The 18,150-nt window shown below is 55.6% G+C and overlaps 1 protein-coding gene across 4 annotated transcripts; it reads left to right on the forward strand.

Annotated features, from left to right (window-relative positions):
* Window positions 1-899: 899 nt before the first annotated feature.
* LOC116241147 (uncharacterized) lies at window positions 900-13,171 on the forward strand. 4 transcript variants are annotated; one of them, XM_090132934.1, is made up of 12 exons: window positions 900-1,086; window positions 2,364-2,539; window positions 4,370-4,662; window positions 5,305-6,054; window positions 6,333-6,749; window positions 7,301-7,366; window positions 7,705-7,764; window positions 8,295-8,390; window positions 8,843-8,950; window positions 9,337-9,399; window positions 10,067-10,214; window positions 10,421-13,171. In XM_090132934.1, the coding sequence occupies exons 5-12, from the start codon at window positions 6,563-6,565 to the stop codon at window positions 12,261-12,263; spliced, it is 2,571 nt and encodes an 856-aa protein (XP_089989060.1). In that variant the 5' UTR covers window positions 900-1,086; window positions 2,364-2,539; window positions 4,370-4,662; window positions 5,305-6,054; window positions 6,333-6,562; the 3' UTR covers window positions 12,264-13,171. The 4 variants fall into 4 exon arrangements, with proteins under 4 accessions (XP_089989060.1, XP_089989058.1, XP_089989059.1 ...); XM_090132932.1 differs by having other exon boundaries at window positions 4,370-6,054; XM_090132933.1 differs by having other exon boundaries at window positions 4,370-5,382.
* The last annotated feature ends 4,979 nt before the right edge of the window (window positions 13,172-18,150 follow it).

The following is an 18,150-nucleotide window of genomic DNA, read 5'->3' on the forward strand; positions in this document are numbered from 1 at the left end:
TCAACCCACGACCCACTACGCACGCGCAAGGGCCTGCATGCTTTTGGGGTATAATGAATATGCATCTGAATTCCGGGAAACTACTGATTATGTATTAGTTCGTCCTATATGTGCAGCACGATTTTTCCAGATGGTGTGCAAGCTTGGAGGAATTATCCCCCTTGCACCAGGGCTATTGCACAACTGCCAATAAAACATACCTCCTCTATATCCGTACAGGCCATAGGGTTTGATTTTCCGCACGTCACCAGAAGGAAACTTGGTGCTGTTGAAGCCCTGACCAGTGACAAGGTCGGAGGTAATGCCTGCCGGCAGGTGTGGGCAACAATTGAGGTGAGGAGAGAATGAAACACGATGGCTGAGCTGACGGCAGAGAGCTTCTGGGAAAAGCTTGGTGCCAGCTCTGAATTTGGTCCGATGACCTTCTTGTGTGCGGATGTCCAGCCCCGCTTTGCGGAGCAGCCTACGTTCCGCGATGCTCCTAGTAGGCCTGGGGCTCGGAGCAGGCCAGGCGGAACCCGGTGTGCTTTGCTCTCATTGGTCCGGTGCAGTTACTCCCGCCCCCGGCCTCTCATTGGTCCGGTGCAGCGCCGTCCCGCCCCCGGGCTCGCATTGGCCAGCGGCAGCGCCACCGGCTCCGATTGGCTGAGATGCAGCGCGCGGGAGAGGCCGTTGGCCCCGAGCTCGGAGCCGCCGGGGTCTCCTCTCAGCCCCACTCAGCACCGCCCTCCCCGGAGCTCTGCCCCTGACCCCTCCCCCACCTCCGGAGTAGATCCCTGAGGGCTCTCCGTTCCCCCCCCTCCCGTCCTCTTCGCCCCCTGCTGCCCCTGGAGTTTCACTCGCGCTTCAGGCCGTGCGTGCGGGCTGCGTTGCCATGGCAACACCGCGCACCCCCCCCCCCATGCGGCGCGCGCAGCCGTCCCCGCGACGACGGCGCATGCGTGACGGCGTCCCCATGGCGACAGCGCCTGAGCGCGCACGCGCCGTCCCCGCCGAGAGACGTCATCACGCTGCGACCCGGGGAGGCGGCCGTGCGGAAGTCGTGCCGTGTCCCGCACCGCTCCGACGCCGCCTCGGCTCCTCCAGGTGGGTGTTGGGGAGCACCGCGGCGGGGGCTGAGTTAAGGGGGTTGGGGGCCGCGTGCGGCTCTGACTCGGCCCCGCGGGGTCTCTGCGGTGCTCGGGGCTTCCGCTCGGCGGGGGCGGCTGCCCTGCGTCTCGCCGCCTCCCCCACCCCGTGTCTTTCGCTGCCCTCCCCCCTTCTCCCGCTGCCGCTGATCGCCCACACCCCCCAGTTCCTCTGTGTCACTCCCGGGTATACGCCCTCTCCCTGTTCCCCCCCTCCATTTCCTCCATTCTGATCACTGTAGTCCTTTTCCACCCCTCCCCTCTGTGCCTCCCCCATTCTGACTCCCAGGGTCCCCCAGTCTGTCCCCTCCCCCCCCGGCCCCTCATCCCTTCCCAGTGCCCCGTTCTGATCCCTAGTGTCCCCCCCTGCCCACATGTCTCCCATTCTGTCCCGTAAGGTGTCCCCCCCCTTTTCCCAGTCCCCTCTATCTGACCCCCAGAATCCCCTCTCCTCCTCCCAAGTTCCCCCACTCAATTTCCCCCATTCTGATCCCTAGAGTCTCCTACCATGCCCCATTCCCCTCTATTTGACCCCCAGGGTCCTTGTCCCCCCTTCTCCCTCCACCTCCTCACCCCTTTTTTGACCCCTAGAGTCCCTTGTACCCCCCCCCCCCCATGCGCTCCTCCATGTGACCCCTGGAGTCAGTTCCCCCATTTTGACTTCCAATCCCCCCATAACTGGACACCTTTTCTGCCCCATAGAAGTCCCCCACAACCCCTGGCTTTCCTCTCCCCCTCCTCCGTCTGCCCCCAGATGTCCTTTCTGCCTTGTAGAGACTGTGTTCACCTCTTTCCCCAACACAACCCACTGAGTTCCCCCCCCAGACTCTCATTCAACATTGAGACCCTGTTCCCCCCCTTCCCCCACTGTCCCCCTAAAGTCTCCTCCAACCTCTTTTCCACAGCATGGAAGCCTCATTAACCCCTTGTTTCCTCCCACCACCTCCCCTATTCACCCCTGGAGTCATGCAGAAAAATGTGAAAATGTCCTAGAGGGGTTTGGGGCATCCAGTTGGTCCCCAAGTGGGTCCAGGAGGTCCTTGGAGTCATTCAGAAGGGTCTGGGGATGTCCTGGAGGGGTCTTGGGGGTGTCCAGGGGATCCCCAGAGGTTCCTGGACTACTCTAGAGGTCTCCAGTGGGGATTCTGAGGACAACCTCACATAGTGACACGTTCTCGCTCTGCTTTGTCCCCTTGGGATCGCCCCCAAAAATGTCTGTATTAAAATAAATACTAGGTCAATTTTATTGTCACTGTAACCATGGAACCTGGAGCTGTACCAACGTACCTCGAGAGCCCCATCAGCGTCCTCCAGCTCCTGGATGCTGTCACCCTGGCTGTCCATGAGTGTCCCACGCTGTCTCCCCTGCCGTGGTGGCACAAGTGCAGCGCAGTGCCATCCTCTTTGAAGAGGTGACGAGGAGGGGTACAGGGAGGGGGGCTGGGGACAGTCGGGGACATGTGGGGTCTGGCATGGGTGGGTGTGACACTGCGTCGCTGGTGTCACCATCGTTGGGTGTTACCTTCACCGGATGCCATTGGGTGTCACTGAGTGTCAGTGTCTTCTGGTGTCACCGTCACTCAAGTGTCACCGTGACTCACAGTCCACCCCCACAGACCACATTGTTCCCAGGGGGCGGGGGTGACACCCCTTACTTTTGTAATTAGGATTTATTTTTTTGATAATGGGGGATTGGGGGATGCCCCCCACACACCCCCATGTAAATAATAAAGGGCAGAGGAGCAGCTGTGGGGCTCCACATCTCACATTGGAGGGGGATCTTTGGGGACAAAGGTCACTGCAGCATCCTGGCCCCATAGCCCCTCTGGCCCCATAACCAATAGAGCCCCATCTCATAGCCATCCCATCCCATACCCATCAGATCCACCCCATAGCCATCCCATATCCATATCCCATGACTTTGTCCCATTCCGTATCCCATCCTATATCCATAGCCCATCCCATATCCATCAGATCCACCCCCTAGCCTTCGCACCACCCCCCGTCTCTCATTGGTCCGGTGCAGCTCCGTCCTGCCCCTGGGGAGGGCTGTGGGGGGGCAGGGGGCTACGGAAGGCTGTTGGGATATAAGGAGGCACACGGGGCTAGAGTGGGCTGTGCTAGGGGATTGGGGTATATGGGGCTCTAGGGGTGGGTCTAGGGGGATTTGGGGCAATAGAGGGCTGTGAGGAGCTTATGAGGGGATACAGTGCCATAGGGAGCATTGGGGGGGTTTGGGAAGGGGCTCCAGAGGCCGGGTGGGGCTGGGGGAGGATATACGAGAATGTGGTTGTACAGATGTCTGCAGGGGGCAAATAGGTGGGCTAGAAGGGGATATAGAACCATAGACTCACCAAGGTTGGAAAAGGCCTAAAAGATCATCCAGCCCAACCGTTCACCTATTATCAATAGCTCCTACTAAACCATGTCCCTCAACACCACATCCAGTCTTTCCTTGAACACCCCCAGGGTCGGCGACTCCACCACCTCCCTGGGCAGTCCATTCCAGTGCCTGACCACCCTTTCTGAAAAGTAATACTTCCTAATGTCCAGCTTGAATCTCCCTTGCCGTAGCTTGAAACCATTCCCTCTGTTCCTATCACTAATGACACGAGAGAAGAGGCCGACCCCCAGCTCACTACAAGCTCCCTTCAGGAAGTTATAGAGAGCAATGAGGTCTCCCCTGAGCCTCCTCTTCTCCAGGCTGAACGTTCCCAGCTCCTTCAGCCTTTCCTCATATGGCCTGTGTTCCAGACCCCTCACCAGCTTTGTTGCCCTCCTCTGAACACGTTCCAGGGCCTCAATGTCTTTCTTGCAGTGAGGGGCCCAAACCTGAGGTGCGGCCTCACCAGTGCTGAGTACAGGGGAACAATCACCTCTCTGCTCCTGCTGGCAACACTGTTTCTGATGTAAGCCAGGATGCTGTTGGCCCTCTTGGCCACCTGGCCACACTGTGGGCTCATGTTCAGCCGAGCATCAGTCAGTACCCCCAGGTCCATTTCCTCTACGCAGTCCTCCAGCCACTCTGCCCCAAGCCTGTAGCGTCGCCTGGGGTTGTTGGGGCCAAAGTGCAGGACCCGGCCTTTGGTCTTGTTGAACCTCATCCCATTGGCTTCAGCCCAGCTCCCCAGCCTGTCCAGATCCCTCGGTATGGCCTCGCTACCCCCAGGCAGATCCACACTTCCAGCCAATTTGGTGTCATCTGCAAACTTACTGAGGGTGCACTCAATGCCGTCATCCAGGTCATCAAGAAAGTTCTTGAAGAAGACAGGCCCCAGCACCAACCCCTGGGGAACACCACTCGTGACCGGTCGCCAGCTGGATTTAACTCCATTGACCACCACTCTCTGAGCCCAGCCCTCCAGCCAGCTCCTCACCCAGCCCAGAGTGTAGCCATCCAAGCCTCAGGCTGCAGCTTCTGCAGGAGAATACTGTGGGAGGCAGTGTCAAAGGCTTTGCTGAAGTCTAGGTAGACCACATCAACAGCCTTTCCCTCATCCACCAGATGGGCCACTAGATCATAGAAGGAGATCAGGTTGGTCAAACAGGACCTGTCCTTCATGAACCCATGCTGGCTAGGCCTGATCCCCCGCTCATCCCGCACATGCCACATGATCTCCCTCAAGACAATCTGCTCCATGTGGGGCTAGAGGGAGCAGGGCGATGGGTGTGATATGGAGAAACAGGCGCGATAGGGGTCTGTGGAGGGGTGTAGGTGGGACATAGGGAGATGTGAGGTTATAGAAGTCCGTAGGGGAGCTCTAGGGGGGCTTGCGTAGGCTATAGTAAAGTATAGGGGAATATGGGGCTACGGGGAGGCTATAGGGTAATGTGGGGAGAGGAGGCCCACGTAAGAAGAGGAGGCCCAGATACAGAAACGATAAGGGGGATAAAGGGGGCCAACAGATGGATATAAAGTAACGTCAGGGGGCTGAAAGAAAAAGTAATAAAATAACAAGTAAGATAAGATAAAAGAATAAAAAAGAAAAACCAACCAAGAAACAAACAAGTGACAAAAAAGAAACGGGGAGGGTTGTAAGGAAAATAGAAAGAAAGAGGAAAGGAAGAATAAAAAGTAAAAAGCAATGCATGTAAATGTAGAGAAAACAAGTAGGAAAGCTAACCATAGCACAGCAAAGCAAAGCAAGGCAAAGAGTGAAAAATTGCAACCTTGCAGGAATGGAGGAATGTGGGAAGAGCTGAGCCCTTGCTTGCCACGGGAGCAACACGGAAGGAGAAGAAGCTGGGCCCAAAGGTAAGAGGGGTTTGGTCCTTTGGGTTGTGGGCTTGAAGCAGACCTGCCCAGGAGGAGCTGTGGGTAGCTCCAGGCCACCTTGCTGTCTCCCCAAGAGATGAGGGCTGTGGGCTAGGTTAAAGGGGGGTAAAGGAAAACCTATGATCAAAATCAGACAAAAAAAGACAGAAAAAGAAAAAAGAGAAAAAAATGAGGAATAAAGAGAGAAAAAAAAGATTACATGAGAAAAAGAGGGGAAAAAAAAGAATAAACAAGAAAGAATAAAGAAAAGAAAAAAGGATGAAAACATGGAAAAAAGAAAAAAAGGAAAAAGAAAGAAACAAAATAGAGAAAAAATATATAATAAAAATAAGAAAAAAAAGTTGAAAACAGAAAAAAATGAAAAAGGAGCAAAAAACGAAATTAATGGAAAAAAAGAGCAAAAAGAAGAATGAAATAGAAAAAAATAAAAGCAGAAAGAAAAGAAGAGCTAGAAAATAATATATGAAAAGAGAAGAAAGGCAAAGAGAATAGAAGAAAAAAGCCAAGTAAAAAGTGAAGAGTAAGAGCTAAGAAAAGAATGGCTGGCAAGAAATATGGAGAGAGCAATGCAGAGCATTGCAAAGGAAAGCAAGGCAAGAGGAGCAGCAAAAGGCAGGAGAATCCAGAAGAGTTCAGTGAAGAGCAGGAAAGGTAAGTTTGGCATAAGGCAAGGGGAAAGGGGAGGGGAAAAGGAGAAAAGAGGGGGAAGGGGAGGGGAGGGGAAGCGAAGGAAGGGAGGGGAGGGGAAGCGAAGGAAGGGAGGAGAGGGGAGGTAGGAGAAAATGAGAGGTAGCGCTGTGGGGTGGGGAGGGTTGAAGGGGAAATGTCACTGAAGAACCGGTTTTGGCATTACAAGAGAAAAGTGAATCTCTTGATTTGCACGCAGCAGTAAAAACAACACTGAAGTGATTTTCTTTCTCCTTTGACAGCATCTCTGTGTCTTTAATGTCCCTTCCCAGCCGAGCCGTTCCAGCGTTCCCCATTTCCGTGCCGTCCATGCGACAAGCAGCGGTCTCCTGCTGCTCTAGATGCCTGGGAATCCTCCCCCAGCACGGCAGCGCACACAGCAAGCCCAGGGGGAAGCTGGCCCTGGTGGCGGAACAGATGTCATCATGGGGACGTGGGGTCACAACACCCCGCCTGGTGCCATGAGCTCACAATGCTCAGCGTGTGCCCCAGGCATTCTGTGCCGCCCAGCAGCACTCGCTGTGGCTGCAGCGGTGGTGGTGGCAGCATGGCACGAGTGTGGGGGGCCACGGCCCCCGCCCGCCTTGCTCTCCTCCTCCTCCTGACGACCGCGTGTTCCCAGGAGACTTGTGCCGCTCCGTGGCGAGCGCCAGCAGCAGGTGGGTGGGCAGAGACAGGGCCACAACCGAGTGGCGGCGAGGGCTGCCCTGGGGCTGCCTTCCGTGGGGGTGTTGGGATGGGGGGGACGGGCAGCACCGCATGAGCCGGGCGAGGGCATGTGGAAGCAGTGTTCTGCAGGGCTGGCTCCAGCCGTGCAGGGCCGTGGCTCTGCTGCTGGCTGAGCACGCTCTTCGGCCGGGGCTGACCTAGGGGGAGCTCAGAAGATGTGTGCTGGGAAAAGCGGGAGCATTTCAGCTCCGGCTTCCCGATGCTCCCCATAGATGAATCCTGGCTCCCAGCAGAGACCCCCGGCCGGAGCCCAGATGGCTTCAGGTGTCTTTTCTTGGTGTGCTCTTCCACGCGGTCCCGGAGGGGTGTTGCACGTGGCCTGGAGAGCTTCGGAGAGTTGCCGATGCCAGGCTCCAGGTCACCCTGTAGCTTTGGCAATCACGGCCTGAGTCTGCCATCCATTAGCTGAGCCCTCCCCCATCACTGAGGGAGGAGATCACAACATGCCATGGGAACATCCCTCTTCTGTTCTTGCATCTAGATGATGGTGCTCCATATCCAGATGATTGGGTGATGACTGCTTTTGTGCCTCAGGGGGAACCCAGAGGTAAGTTGTGCCTGCTTCCTTGAAGGCAGAAAAGTGAGCGCTGTCATAGATTATTTGGGTAGTCAGGAAACTCCAGGGGTTTTTCAAGTCTCTTTGTGCCTCGAAGGCTGTACACAGATCAGTCCTGAGTATTTCTTTATTTGGAGAGTTGTCACATATCTGTGGGAAGGCAACCCTTGCCACTCTTTGGAGGAGAGAACCTGTCCGTTTGCCTTCTGGGCCGTGTCATTCCCCGACCTGCCGTCAGTCCTTGCAGGTCACTGCGGAAAAAAAGAACCAGGCCCCCAGGTGCAGTGGAAGCTCTCCTCACCTGTGTCTGATCACATTTGTGCCTGCAGGCCCTGTTGGTGGATTACCAGAAGGGAGTCCTGTCCCTGAGCCTGGGCTGGATGCCAGAGGTAAGTCACCAGCCTTCATCTCACGCTCTCTGCTCATATGTGGTTGTGGTAGTTCAGGAAGGGTTCAGCTTTTCACTGCCCAGTGATTTCTACTCCACGAGAAGCCTGGGTAGTCACTGTTTCTTGGGTGCTGCGTGCTCCCAGTGTCCTGCTGGCTTTGTCTCTGTACATCAGAGATCCATCCGGTAAGAAAACCCAAATGTTCTTCCACGCTGTCTCTGAGGATTGTTTCACATGGCGCGGAGAGAGTATCCAGAAAGCTGCTGAGTGCCAGCCAACTGCTCACCCGGCACCTCTGCAACTTGCGTAACTCTGTAATGCAGCTGTGTAGATTGCAGCGTGATGGAAAGTTCTCCTCATCCTTTGGGTGCAGAAGTGACTCCAGGGAAGGCCGGGCAAAAACCCTTGGCTGCCTCCTGTGCTGGAGCCCCACAGGTGTCCCCGGGTGGCTCTTGTCTTTATTGACTTCACCAAAAAGACCATTCAGTTCAGTACTTTGTCTGAAATGTACTTTCATGCTTTCTGTTAAGGTCCTGAGGAATGGAAAGAGGCATCAAAAACTGGAAAATATCCGCAGAGGCTCTTTCATGTCCTGAAGAAAATGATGAAGGAGAAGGCAGCACATGGTGGGTGTCTTTCTGTCTGTTCTCTGAAAGACGCGGGAAGCTGAGTTTCTAGGTAGATACATGGAGAAGGTGTAGCATGCACAGCAGGAAAGGATGGATCAGAGCCCTGCGGTGGTGACACCTCTGTGTCTGAACTGGCTTGTAGCATCATCTTGTAACTTCCCAGAATCGCACAAGGTGCACCGTGAATAAGAAGCCTGCCTGCAACCTGCTGGTCTCCCAGCAGGACAGGTCTTGCTGTCTGTGCTCGCAAACTGGAAAGTGTGCAGCACTTCAGTTTATCTCACAGAACGGCACGCAGTTTGGACTAGGAATGAGGCGCACCACAAAAAGCCCAGGCTTCGTTCCTAAACTTGACTGCTGTGCCTAGAGAACCGGTGCCTCCCGAAGATACCATCTTCCTGGTGAGAAGCAGTTACTTACAGCCCCGCTCTCTTCCCTCCTTTCTAAAGAGACAGACAGAGAGCCTGTGCACAGGGATGCATTTCAGCAAGGCAGCCGTCGCACACTGCACGTCCCTGCAGGGGAAGCAGAGGCCAAGCACACGACTGGCGCTCCAGGTAAAGCCCCTCGTCAAGCTCCTCGCTCGTAGAGCTCCGTGGCCGTGGTTAGAGGTTGCTCCCCTCTCATCACACCCAGCTCCCAGGGACTTAGGAACTTTGTCCTTTTGGAAACAAGGCCAGGGGAAGCACATTCAGCAGATGAGGAGAGGAAATAGGACCCTCCAACGTATCTCCCTGCCACACTCCCTGCATTCCAGAGCTTGGTGTGCCTCCCTTGAGGCGCCTGGCACACCAGCAGCCTGGAGCAGGATCCCTCCTGCAAGCTGAGGTCCAGAGGGATGCACTGACTCATAGATGGGGCAGTGGCACAGAGGGAGCCTCCCGTCCTGCCTCCTCTTTGCCTGCACCGTGCTGAGACTTGGCCTTTCTCTCGTTCTTCACAGAGCTGTCAGAGCCCGGGAAAGCCCAACACAACTGGATCTATGGTTTTTTTCTAAAGAATCCAGGTAAGCAACGATCAGGCAGGAGTTCGTAAGGCGGAGAAAAGTAGGAGCGTGCAAGTTGTGCCCATGCCGGGGGAAAGGCAAAAAGGGAGAGGCAGGTTCAGGTGCCTGCGGAGAGGGCCTGACTCTGCCCCCGAGGAGTGGGTTCCGAGTGGGACGGGGGAGCTCAGGGCAGCACTCCCTGCCCGACACAGCAATTGTTCTTGTCCATGTCACTCATAGCAGCACTTGGTTAAACAGATCCACGCGCTCTCCTTCTGCTCTAATGAGATTTGCTTAGTCAGACAACGTGCCCCAAAGGGTCACAGTGTGCCTGCCTGCAGCAGCACTGCCCAGCCTCACGAGGCGAGGGTGGGCGAGTGCAAAAGAAGTCTTAGAGCACGATGGAGAAGTAGGAGCAATCCCATGGCCCAGGAAGGTCTGGACCGTGGCAGAGCCAGAGTATAAACAAAGCTGAGAGGCAAAAGAGCCTCCAGAGTGCGTTGCTGTGCAGCGCCTCTGGGAGTTCCCTTTGCTTCCCCTGGAATCAGGGAAAGCATTGCAGCCTGGGGATTTTCCCTTGTTCCAGGAGGCCAACAAAATGAAAAAGAGCATGTTGTGGCAATGTCAGAGCTCCTGCGAGATTGCCGCTATGGCACAAGACACAGCAACGACCACTTTATTCCTCCAGGTGTGGATGGTGAAGGACGTGCAAACGCTGAGCAAGTTAAAGATGCACAGAAGTTGTACCTGGAACTTGCCGCATCTGTCCCGGTTTCCCTATTGCTAACGATGATTCTGTGCTGTCTTCTTTTCTGGTGGTGCAGGAAGAGAAAGCAGTGAGTTGTTGTTCACCCCCACCCTCATCCGGCCCAACTCTTTACTGTAGGGCTGCCGTGAGCCAGGAGGCATTTCTAGTGAAAGCAGCTTCGGCCCATTCTTCCTGCTGGGCCCGAGACAGGCTGGGAGCCGAGGGTGGCTCTTTGCCATTGAGGAAGGAGAGCAGGGGCTCTCCTGTGCCCTCAGCACGTTCCTCTCTCCGCAGGCGCCTGGCTGCAGCTGATGAAGCGCAGGACGATAGCAGCAGCTCCAGCTCGCAGTCAGACGAACAGTCTGCTGACGTCGAGTGGCCCGACAGGCAGAGCCATCGCCAACCACCTGTGCGGGAACAACCTGCCTGCCTGCCACAGGGCAGCACCAGAGCGGCCCCTGCCAGGCTGGACAGCCGCCGGGCTCAGCTACCCCCACCTCGGCCCCCGCGGCCCACCGGCCTGGGCTCCGCATCCCGGGGGATGAGCAACAGGCCCAGCGGCCCCCGGCCCCAGCGGGCATTGACGCCGCCCCCCCGTCCTCCTCCACCATCCTTCAAGGGGCAGAAGGAACCCGCCCGGGGCGGAGGCTTGCGGTCATCGGCCAGCACCCAAACAATTGCTCCCTGGCAGATGAGCGACAGGCCCAGCAGCCCCCGGTCCCAGCGGGCATCGACGCCGCCCCCCCGTCCCCCACCACCATCCTTCAGGGAACGGGAGCGGTCCCCTCAGTGTGTCGGCTCGGGGGCATCGTCCGGCACCCAGACAGCCACTGCCTCGGGGAAGCCTGAGAGGCCCGGCAGCCCCCAGCCCCCCCCAGCACCACCTCTGCCCTCCCCCTCCTCTCCGCCATCCTTTAGGAGGTGGGAGCAACCCCCCCAGGATGGCAGCTCGGGGGCATCATCAGACACCTGGAAAACCACAGCCACGGGGAAACAGTCCAGGTCCAGCAGCCCCCAGCCCCCCCTGGCACCACCTCTGCCCTCCCCTCCACCATCGGTCAGGGAATGGAAGCGATCCCCGCAGAGTGCAGACTCGGGGAAACTGTCCGATAGGACAGCCGCTGCCTGGGGGAAGCGCCACCGGCCCGGCAGCCCCCCGCCTCGCCAGGCACGGTCACCACCTTCCCGTTCCCCTCCACGATCCTTCAGGGGACGGGAGTGGCCCCCTCAGGCACCCCGACTGCCTTCCCCCTCTTCTCCAGCATCCCTTAGGAGGTGGGAGCAGCCCCCCCAGGGTGGCAGCTCGGGTGCATCATCAGACACCTGGAAGACCGCTGCCACGGGGAAACAGACCAGGCCCAGCAGCCCCCAGCCCCCCCCAGCACCACCTCTGCCTTCCCCCTCCCCTCCACCATCGGTCAGAGGATGGCAGAAATCCCCGCAGAGTGCAGACTCGGGGAAACTGTCCGACAGGACAGCTGCTGCCTGGGGGAAGCGCCACCGGCCCGGCAGCCCCCCGCCTTGCCAGGCACGGTCACCACCTTCCCGTTCCCCTCCACGATCCTTCAGGGGACGGGAGTTGCCTCCTCAGGCACCCCCACTGCCCTCCTCCTTCCCTGCACCATCTTTTAAAGGACGGCCGTGGCTGCCCCAGCATGACAGGCCTGGCCGCCCCAGGTCCCCCCAGGCCTCCCCGCTGCCCTCCCCCTCCTCCCCACCATCTTTTAGGAGGTGGGAGCAGCACCCCCAGGGTCTTGGCCTGGGGCAGTTATCCAGCAGACCTGCAACTGCTGCCTGGAGGAAGCGTGAGCGGTCCAGCAGCCCACAGTCTCCCCGGGTCCCATCCTCCCCGTCCCCTCAGCCATCTTTCAGGCGGTGGGAGTGGCTCCCCAGGAATGTCAACTCAGGGGCTTCCTCAGAAAACTGGAATTCCACTGCCAGGGAGAAACAGACCTGGTCCAGCAGCCCCCAGCAGCCCCAAGCACGGCATCTGCCCTACTGCTCCTCTCCGCTATCCATCAGGAGGTGGGAGCAGCCCCAGCACGTGGGTTTGCAGACACCATCTGACATCCACACATCCGCTGCTGGCATCAAACGGAGTTTTCCGGGCTCTGCTGTACCATTAAATAGAAAGTAGTGGCTTTGGGACACCATCTAACATCTACAGAACCACTGCTGTCATGTACCAGAGCTTACCCAGCTCCACAGTACCAATAAACAGAAAATAACGCCACAGCTGTCCACGTACTGTTGTCATGTCATTACCTGACCCACTGCCAGACCTTGTGTGTCCCTTGGCATTGACAGACAGCGATAATACGAGTGGGAAAGGCACTCAAGGAGTGGAAATTGAGGTAGATGTGTAGAGGAAATCCCTCCCCCAGAGGCAGCGAGGCCCTGGCCTGGGCTGCCCAGAGGCTGTGGGTGCCCTACGTCCCGTCTCGGGCAGGGGACAAGGGTGGCAGTTCATTTATGCCAAAGCACCAGCGCTTCTGTGTGAGCTTTACCGGACAGCAGGCGCCGTCCTGCTCTGACTTGCAGGCAATCATTCACTCTGCAATAGGAACCAAGCGAGAACTATGAGCACGTTTTCTCCCTCCTCTACTTCATTTCGCTTTGTGGGCCGGGCCGAGAATCTGGAAGTGGAGAGAGACGGGAGGAAGGCAGTGCTGCAAGCCTCGTATGCCTGCTTCACTGCTCGCTCTGTGATTGCAGTTGCCTTAGCAGAGGCACAGTCCGTTGTGCTACCAGCAGTGCCCAGCTGCCACGATAGCACCCTGCAGCTCCTCTCCAGCACCTACCTATCTCTGTCTTGTGACACAGGAGCAAAATGGAGCCAGGAACGTATTCTTACTTCCATAATAAGAGCGTCAGAAGGAAACACCCTGAGACTTGTAGGGGTGTCCGTCTGCTGTCTGCCAAAAACCAGTCGGGGGAAAGGCACGAGAGGGGTGTGCTCTGCTAGCTCCAGGTCTTAAGACCTTAGAAACCCGGTCTCTCTCAAACAGCTGAGGGTGTTCCATTCTTAGAGCTCAGCCCTGAAGTCTTGCTGGTTCAATTCCTCTCAACGACGCATCTAAAAGATGCAGTGCAGGCAAGCAAAGCTCCACAGCTGTACAGCACAGCATCTACGGGACAGCTCTTATTGAGCCGGCAGGTGTAACTGCTTCCCGAGGAGCTGTGCAGCCATAAAGGCATTCCAAAGCACCTCTTAGTCTTACATTAACGCATCATTGGCCTCATCTCACTGCCGTGCTGAATTTCCAGTGCTGATAGGTCTGTCCAGCAGCTCTGCTTAGAGAAGCACGATTTGTTTCAGGCACGTGTCCCGAAATCTGGAAAACCCCGCTGTTTCCAGGTGCAGGCAGTGCAGGCAAGGACAGACATCAGATGGCTTTGCACACTTGTGACGGCCTGCCTGAAAAGGAAGGAATGGTACCACAGCGTGGCTAAACTGAGCCCATCGAGCACGTGTGTGTTAGCTGAGTCCTCAGAGTCCAAAGAGAGGGAATTCACTGCAACACTTCAAGCACGATTAGAGCAACTTTGTTTCAGCGAGTTTAGCATTCGTGAGAGCTTCCTGCCCCTGCAAGTCTACCGAGCACCTGTGTGCTCTTACACCCCTGCACCACGCCGTGCTGCTCAGCGAGTCCAGCGCAGCTCTGCAGGACCTGGGGGACTACAGAACACGTGCCAGCGGTGAGCTGAGCTCGTTCTTCAGGTCCTGCTCCGGGCTGTGCCCTTCTCACGTCCCGTGCACCGAGCCCGGCCGGGCCACCGCTCAGCTCTTCCTTGGAGGAGAAAGCCACCAGAGATGCTGCCGCAGGAGCTGGGAGAGAACCGGGCAGAGATGCGCGCTCGGCTTTCAAGAAGTGCCGGGAGCTCGGGATCGGCCTGGAGAAAGTAACTCTGGGGAAGCCGGAGACGCCGCAGGTCTCAACGCAGATCCTGCAGGAACGGTGCCGTTAAATGGCGTTGCCATGGCGACGGCGCGCCCTCCCTCCTCGCAGCGCGCGCAGCCGTCCCCGCGGCGACGGCGCATGCGTGACTATGGGGAGATGTTTCCCACAACAGTTTGGGGACCCCATTTTTCAATGATAACTACTAGTACATAATAGGGAGATCCCACAAATCCTGGAATTTGCCCTGGAATCATTTTATCTAGGGGGGTAGCATTTTCCACCTTGACCCATTTATAGAAATTCCAGAGAAAGGACATGATGTAAATTTTAGTATATTTGACTTGCCTGGCTCGCCAAGTGTATAATCAAAGAATATTAAGATGTTATAATAATGAAATAAACAGGAGAGTTAGGCAAAGCAAGACAAAGGGAACAAATAGGACACTTACCTGTATCCTGGGCTCGCTCAGGAAACTCCAGCGGAGTGAGTCACCAGAAGAGATCCTTCCCCATTGGTAGTCAGCTCTTAAATGGGTCTAGGAGAGGTGCAGCCAAAGGTGCAGAGACGTGCAGCCCCTCCGATGGCTGACTCATTGCTCACCTCAGGTGATCAATCAGAGGTTCAGGCCGTGACTCAGCAGTTCCCATACACCTACCCACACTTAACTCCGGGTGTTTCTCACACTTTACTCCAGGTGTTTCTCACAATTTGCATGGCATTTATTCACTGTTTTCTCCGGGTTTTACACACACTTTGCACTAGGCTTGCACACACTTTGCTCCTGGATTTCTCTTACTCTACTTCGGATGGACTCACATCTTACTCTGCTTTTACTCACCATTTACTCCACGTTTACCTTACAATTTATTCCAGGTTTCCCCTCACTTGACTTGGTGTTGCCTCATGCTTTACTCCAAGTTTACTCGCACTTTACTCTGGGTTTACTCACTTTTCTTTTCGAGTGTACTTGACTCACACTTTACTCAAGGTGGACTCCAACTTTGCTCCTTCTTTACTCACACTTTACTCCTGGTTTACTCACACTTTTATCCTGGTTTTACTGACACCCTACTCTGGTTGTGTACACTCTCTGTTCCGGTCCTAACCACACTTTACTCCGGGTGTTCCTCACACTTTACTCTGCATTTACTCACTCTCTGGGTTTTACTCACACTTTGCACTATGCTTGCACACTCTTTGCTCTGTTGCTACTCCTAATCTACTCTGGGTGCACTCACACCTTACTCTGGTTTTACCATTTACTCCACGTTTACCTTACACTTTACTCGAGGTTTCCTTACACTTGACTTTGTGTTTCCTCACACTTTACCCCACGTTTACTCGCACATTTCCCTGGGTTTGCTCTTCTTTTTTGCTTTTCTTTGACTCACACTTTACTCAAGGTGGACTCATATTTTGCTTCAACTTTACTCACACTTTTCTCCTGGTTTTACTGACACCCTACTCCGAGTGTGTTCACTTTCTCTTCTGGGCCTATCCACACTTTACTCTGAGTGTTTCGCACACCTTACGCCTGTTTTTTCTCACACTTTTCTCCTGACTTCCTGTCATGGCTTTATGTTTTTTGCTTTTCAGTATTCCACATCAAAACATCATGTAGCGTACTGGGAATTGAAGTGTTAATGCTCCAATTCAGGTACCTTTTCCCCTGTACATGACGGAAGTCATGGGATCTGACCCTTCCAGTGGGGTGGTTTCTTATTGCCTGGCAGTGGGTGCTGGAGGTGCTTATTCACTGTTTTCTCTGGGTTTTACACACACTTTGCACTATGGGTGCACTATGGGTGTTTCTCATAGTTTCCTCTGAGGTTATTCACTGTTTTACTCACACTTCACTCAGGGCTTTACTGACACTCTTCCCCATGCGTTTTCACTCTTCCTTCTGGGCCTACCCTCTCTTTACTCCAGGTGTTTCTCACAATTTGCTCGGCCTTTATTCACTGTTTTCTCTGGGTTTTACACACACTTTGCACTACGCTTGCACACTCTTTGCTCCGGGATTACTCTTACTCTATTCCGGATGGACTCACACCTTACTCTGGTTTTACTCACCATTTACTTCACATTTACCTTACAATTTACTCCAGATTTCCCCTCTCTTGACTTCGTGTTACCTCACGCTTCAGTCCTTGTTTACTTGCACTTTACTCTGGGTTTCTCACACTTTATTCTGCATTTACTCACAATTTTCTCTGGGTTTTACTCACACTTTGCACTATGCTTGCACATTCTTTACTCTGTTGTTACTCCTAATCTACTCCAGGTGCACTCACACCTTACTCTGGTTTTACCATTTACTCCACTGTTTCCTACCGTAGGCGTGGCGGCCTGGTTCGGGAACGGCACAGTGACCAATCCCAGGTCGCTCGGTCCATCAGCTCGCTGACACCAATGTGGTGGACAGCAAATGGTGTTTATTGGCGGGAAAAACGGCCTTATATAACCTCGGCACTGAACGCTATTGGCTATCGGGAGAGGGACCCTGTCTTCCCGTATAACGCGATATCTTCCGGGCACCAGACCCTCACTACCTACATTTCCCCCCTCCCTATGCACAATTAAATTAGGTAAAATATAACAATAGATAACAATCTTCAATAGAAAGCTCGAATAGAAAACATAGGGTGCTCTGAACAAGAACATTCTAATTGGAAGAGAAAGGGGGATGGGCTGTGGCCTCAGGCGCGCTCCCCACGGATGCGCCGGGTGAGCTGGATGTCCTCGAAGAGCCCCACCATGTAGGCCTAGCTCGCCTACGGCCGGGCTCTGGAAGCGCAGGTCGGTCTTGGAGTCCTGCGTGATCTCGCACACCAGGCGCTGGAAGGGCAGCTTGCGGATCAGCAGCTCCGTGGACTTCCAGTAGCGGCGGATCTTGCGCAGCACCACCGTGCCAGGCTGGTCACGCTGCCTGTGGCCGGCGCGCTCTTGTGGGCCGCCTTGGTGGCAACCGGGCCTTTTGCTTCCACAGGCAGGGTCGAGGAGTCGACTGCTGCCTGGAGGCAATCTACAAATTGTGTAAAGCTCTCACTTTTATTTTGTCTTATGGTGGACTATGGCGATGGCTTAACAATCATCCCTGCTCCATCAAAAATTAGTCTACATGTTTGTTTTATGGGAGCATATCGTCTCCCCCAAAAGCACCATCTATAAGGGTGGAGACCATAAGTGAGTTAAGCCCTTTATCTGCAACTGCCTTAACAATTGCTTGTATATCCCTAGGGTTTATCGGCGAGTGGACCCTCTGTCCCCCATCCATCACCCGGGCCGGGAACGCTAGTGTGGCCAATGGGGCCCAGTTGGCACATGCAATCTTTATTTTCCTCCAGTCTGTAAGAGGGATTTCTCCCCCTCGTGGTTTCTCTTTAATTTGGATGGGAATATTTCGGCTCTTAACTCTGTTCGTATTCATTCCCTCCTCCTCTGAGTTTAAGTCAGTTGCGAACCACTCATCCCAGCCAGTGTCTGATCCGGAGTCAGAACCAGACTGATCGGCCACTTCCGGTTTCCCGTACCTCTTTGTTAGGCTCCGGCCCCGCCCGCCTCCCTTGCGGGCAGGCCGTTCCCTCCCTCTTGGTTCGTCCCGCCCTCTGCCCGGCGGGATGTTCGCCCCACAGCGGCATTTCTTCAGACGGCCGCTCTGATTGGCTTTCCACCCTTCACTCACGCTGCCCTCACCTTCCCAGTCGCTCCCACCGCCTTTATCTAACACCTCCTCGATGCTCCCGCCAAGGGCATCCTCCCCCCGCCCTCCCACTCCTGGCTCGGAGCCATCTTGGGGCGCATAGGGGGGCGGTCGAGCCCAAACTCCCTCAGGCTCTGATTTCTCCGCGGCAGCCCTGGCCTCCTCGATTAACCCACCCCAGAAGGACTTCGTTCGTTTCTGTCCCTCTGTGGGCGGGTCGGGGTTCGACTGAGAGGACACGTCATCGTCAGAGGGGTGCAAAGTCCGCGTGGCCGCCCCGACTCCCAGTCCCGGGGCGGCCAACAAACGGCTCTCCGCCGCCCTCCAGGTCTTCCGCTCCTGCATGGCCCTGCGCAGGGCCCGCACGACTCTCCCCCACAGCCCAAGGACATCGTCTTCTCAGTTAACGCTTTAGTGC

The sequence above is a fragment of the Phasianus colchicus genome, unplaced genomic scaffold (genome assembly GCF_987193195.1).
Source record: "Phasianus colchicus unplaced genomic scaffold, bPhaCol1.hap1.1 HAP1_SCAFFOLD_49, whole genome shotgun sequence".
Lineage (NCBI taxonomy): Eukaryota > Metazoa > Chordata > Aves > Galliformes > Phasianidae > Phasianus > Phasianus colchicus.

Bases quoted from the DNA above. Each gene is read 5' to 3' on its own strand.
- LOC116241147 (XM_090132932.1), top strand. From the start codon at position 6,563: ATGCTCAGCGTGTGCCCCAGGCATTCTGTGCCGCCCAGCAGCACTCGC. The intron at 7,765-8,294 runs GTAAGTCACCAG...CTTTCTGTTAAG, and splicing joins GCCTGGGCTGGATGCCAGAG to GTCCTGAGGAATGGAAAGAG. The intron at 8,951-9,336 runs GTAAAGCCCCTC...CGTTCTTCACAG, and splicing joins GCACACGACTGGCGCTCCAG to AGCTGTCAGAGCCCGGGAAA.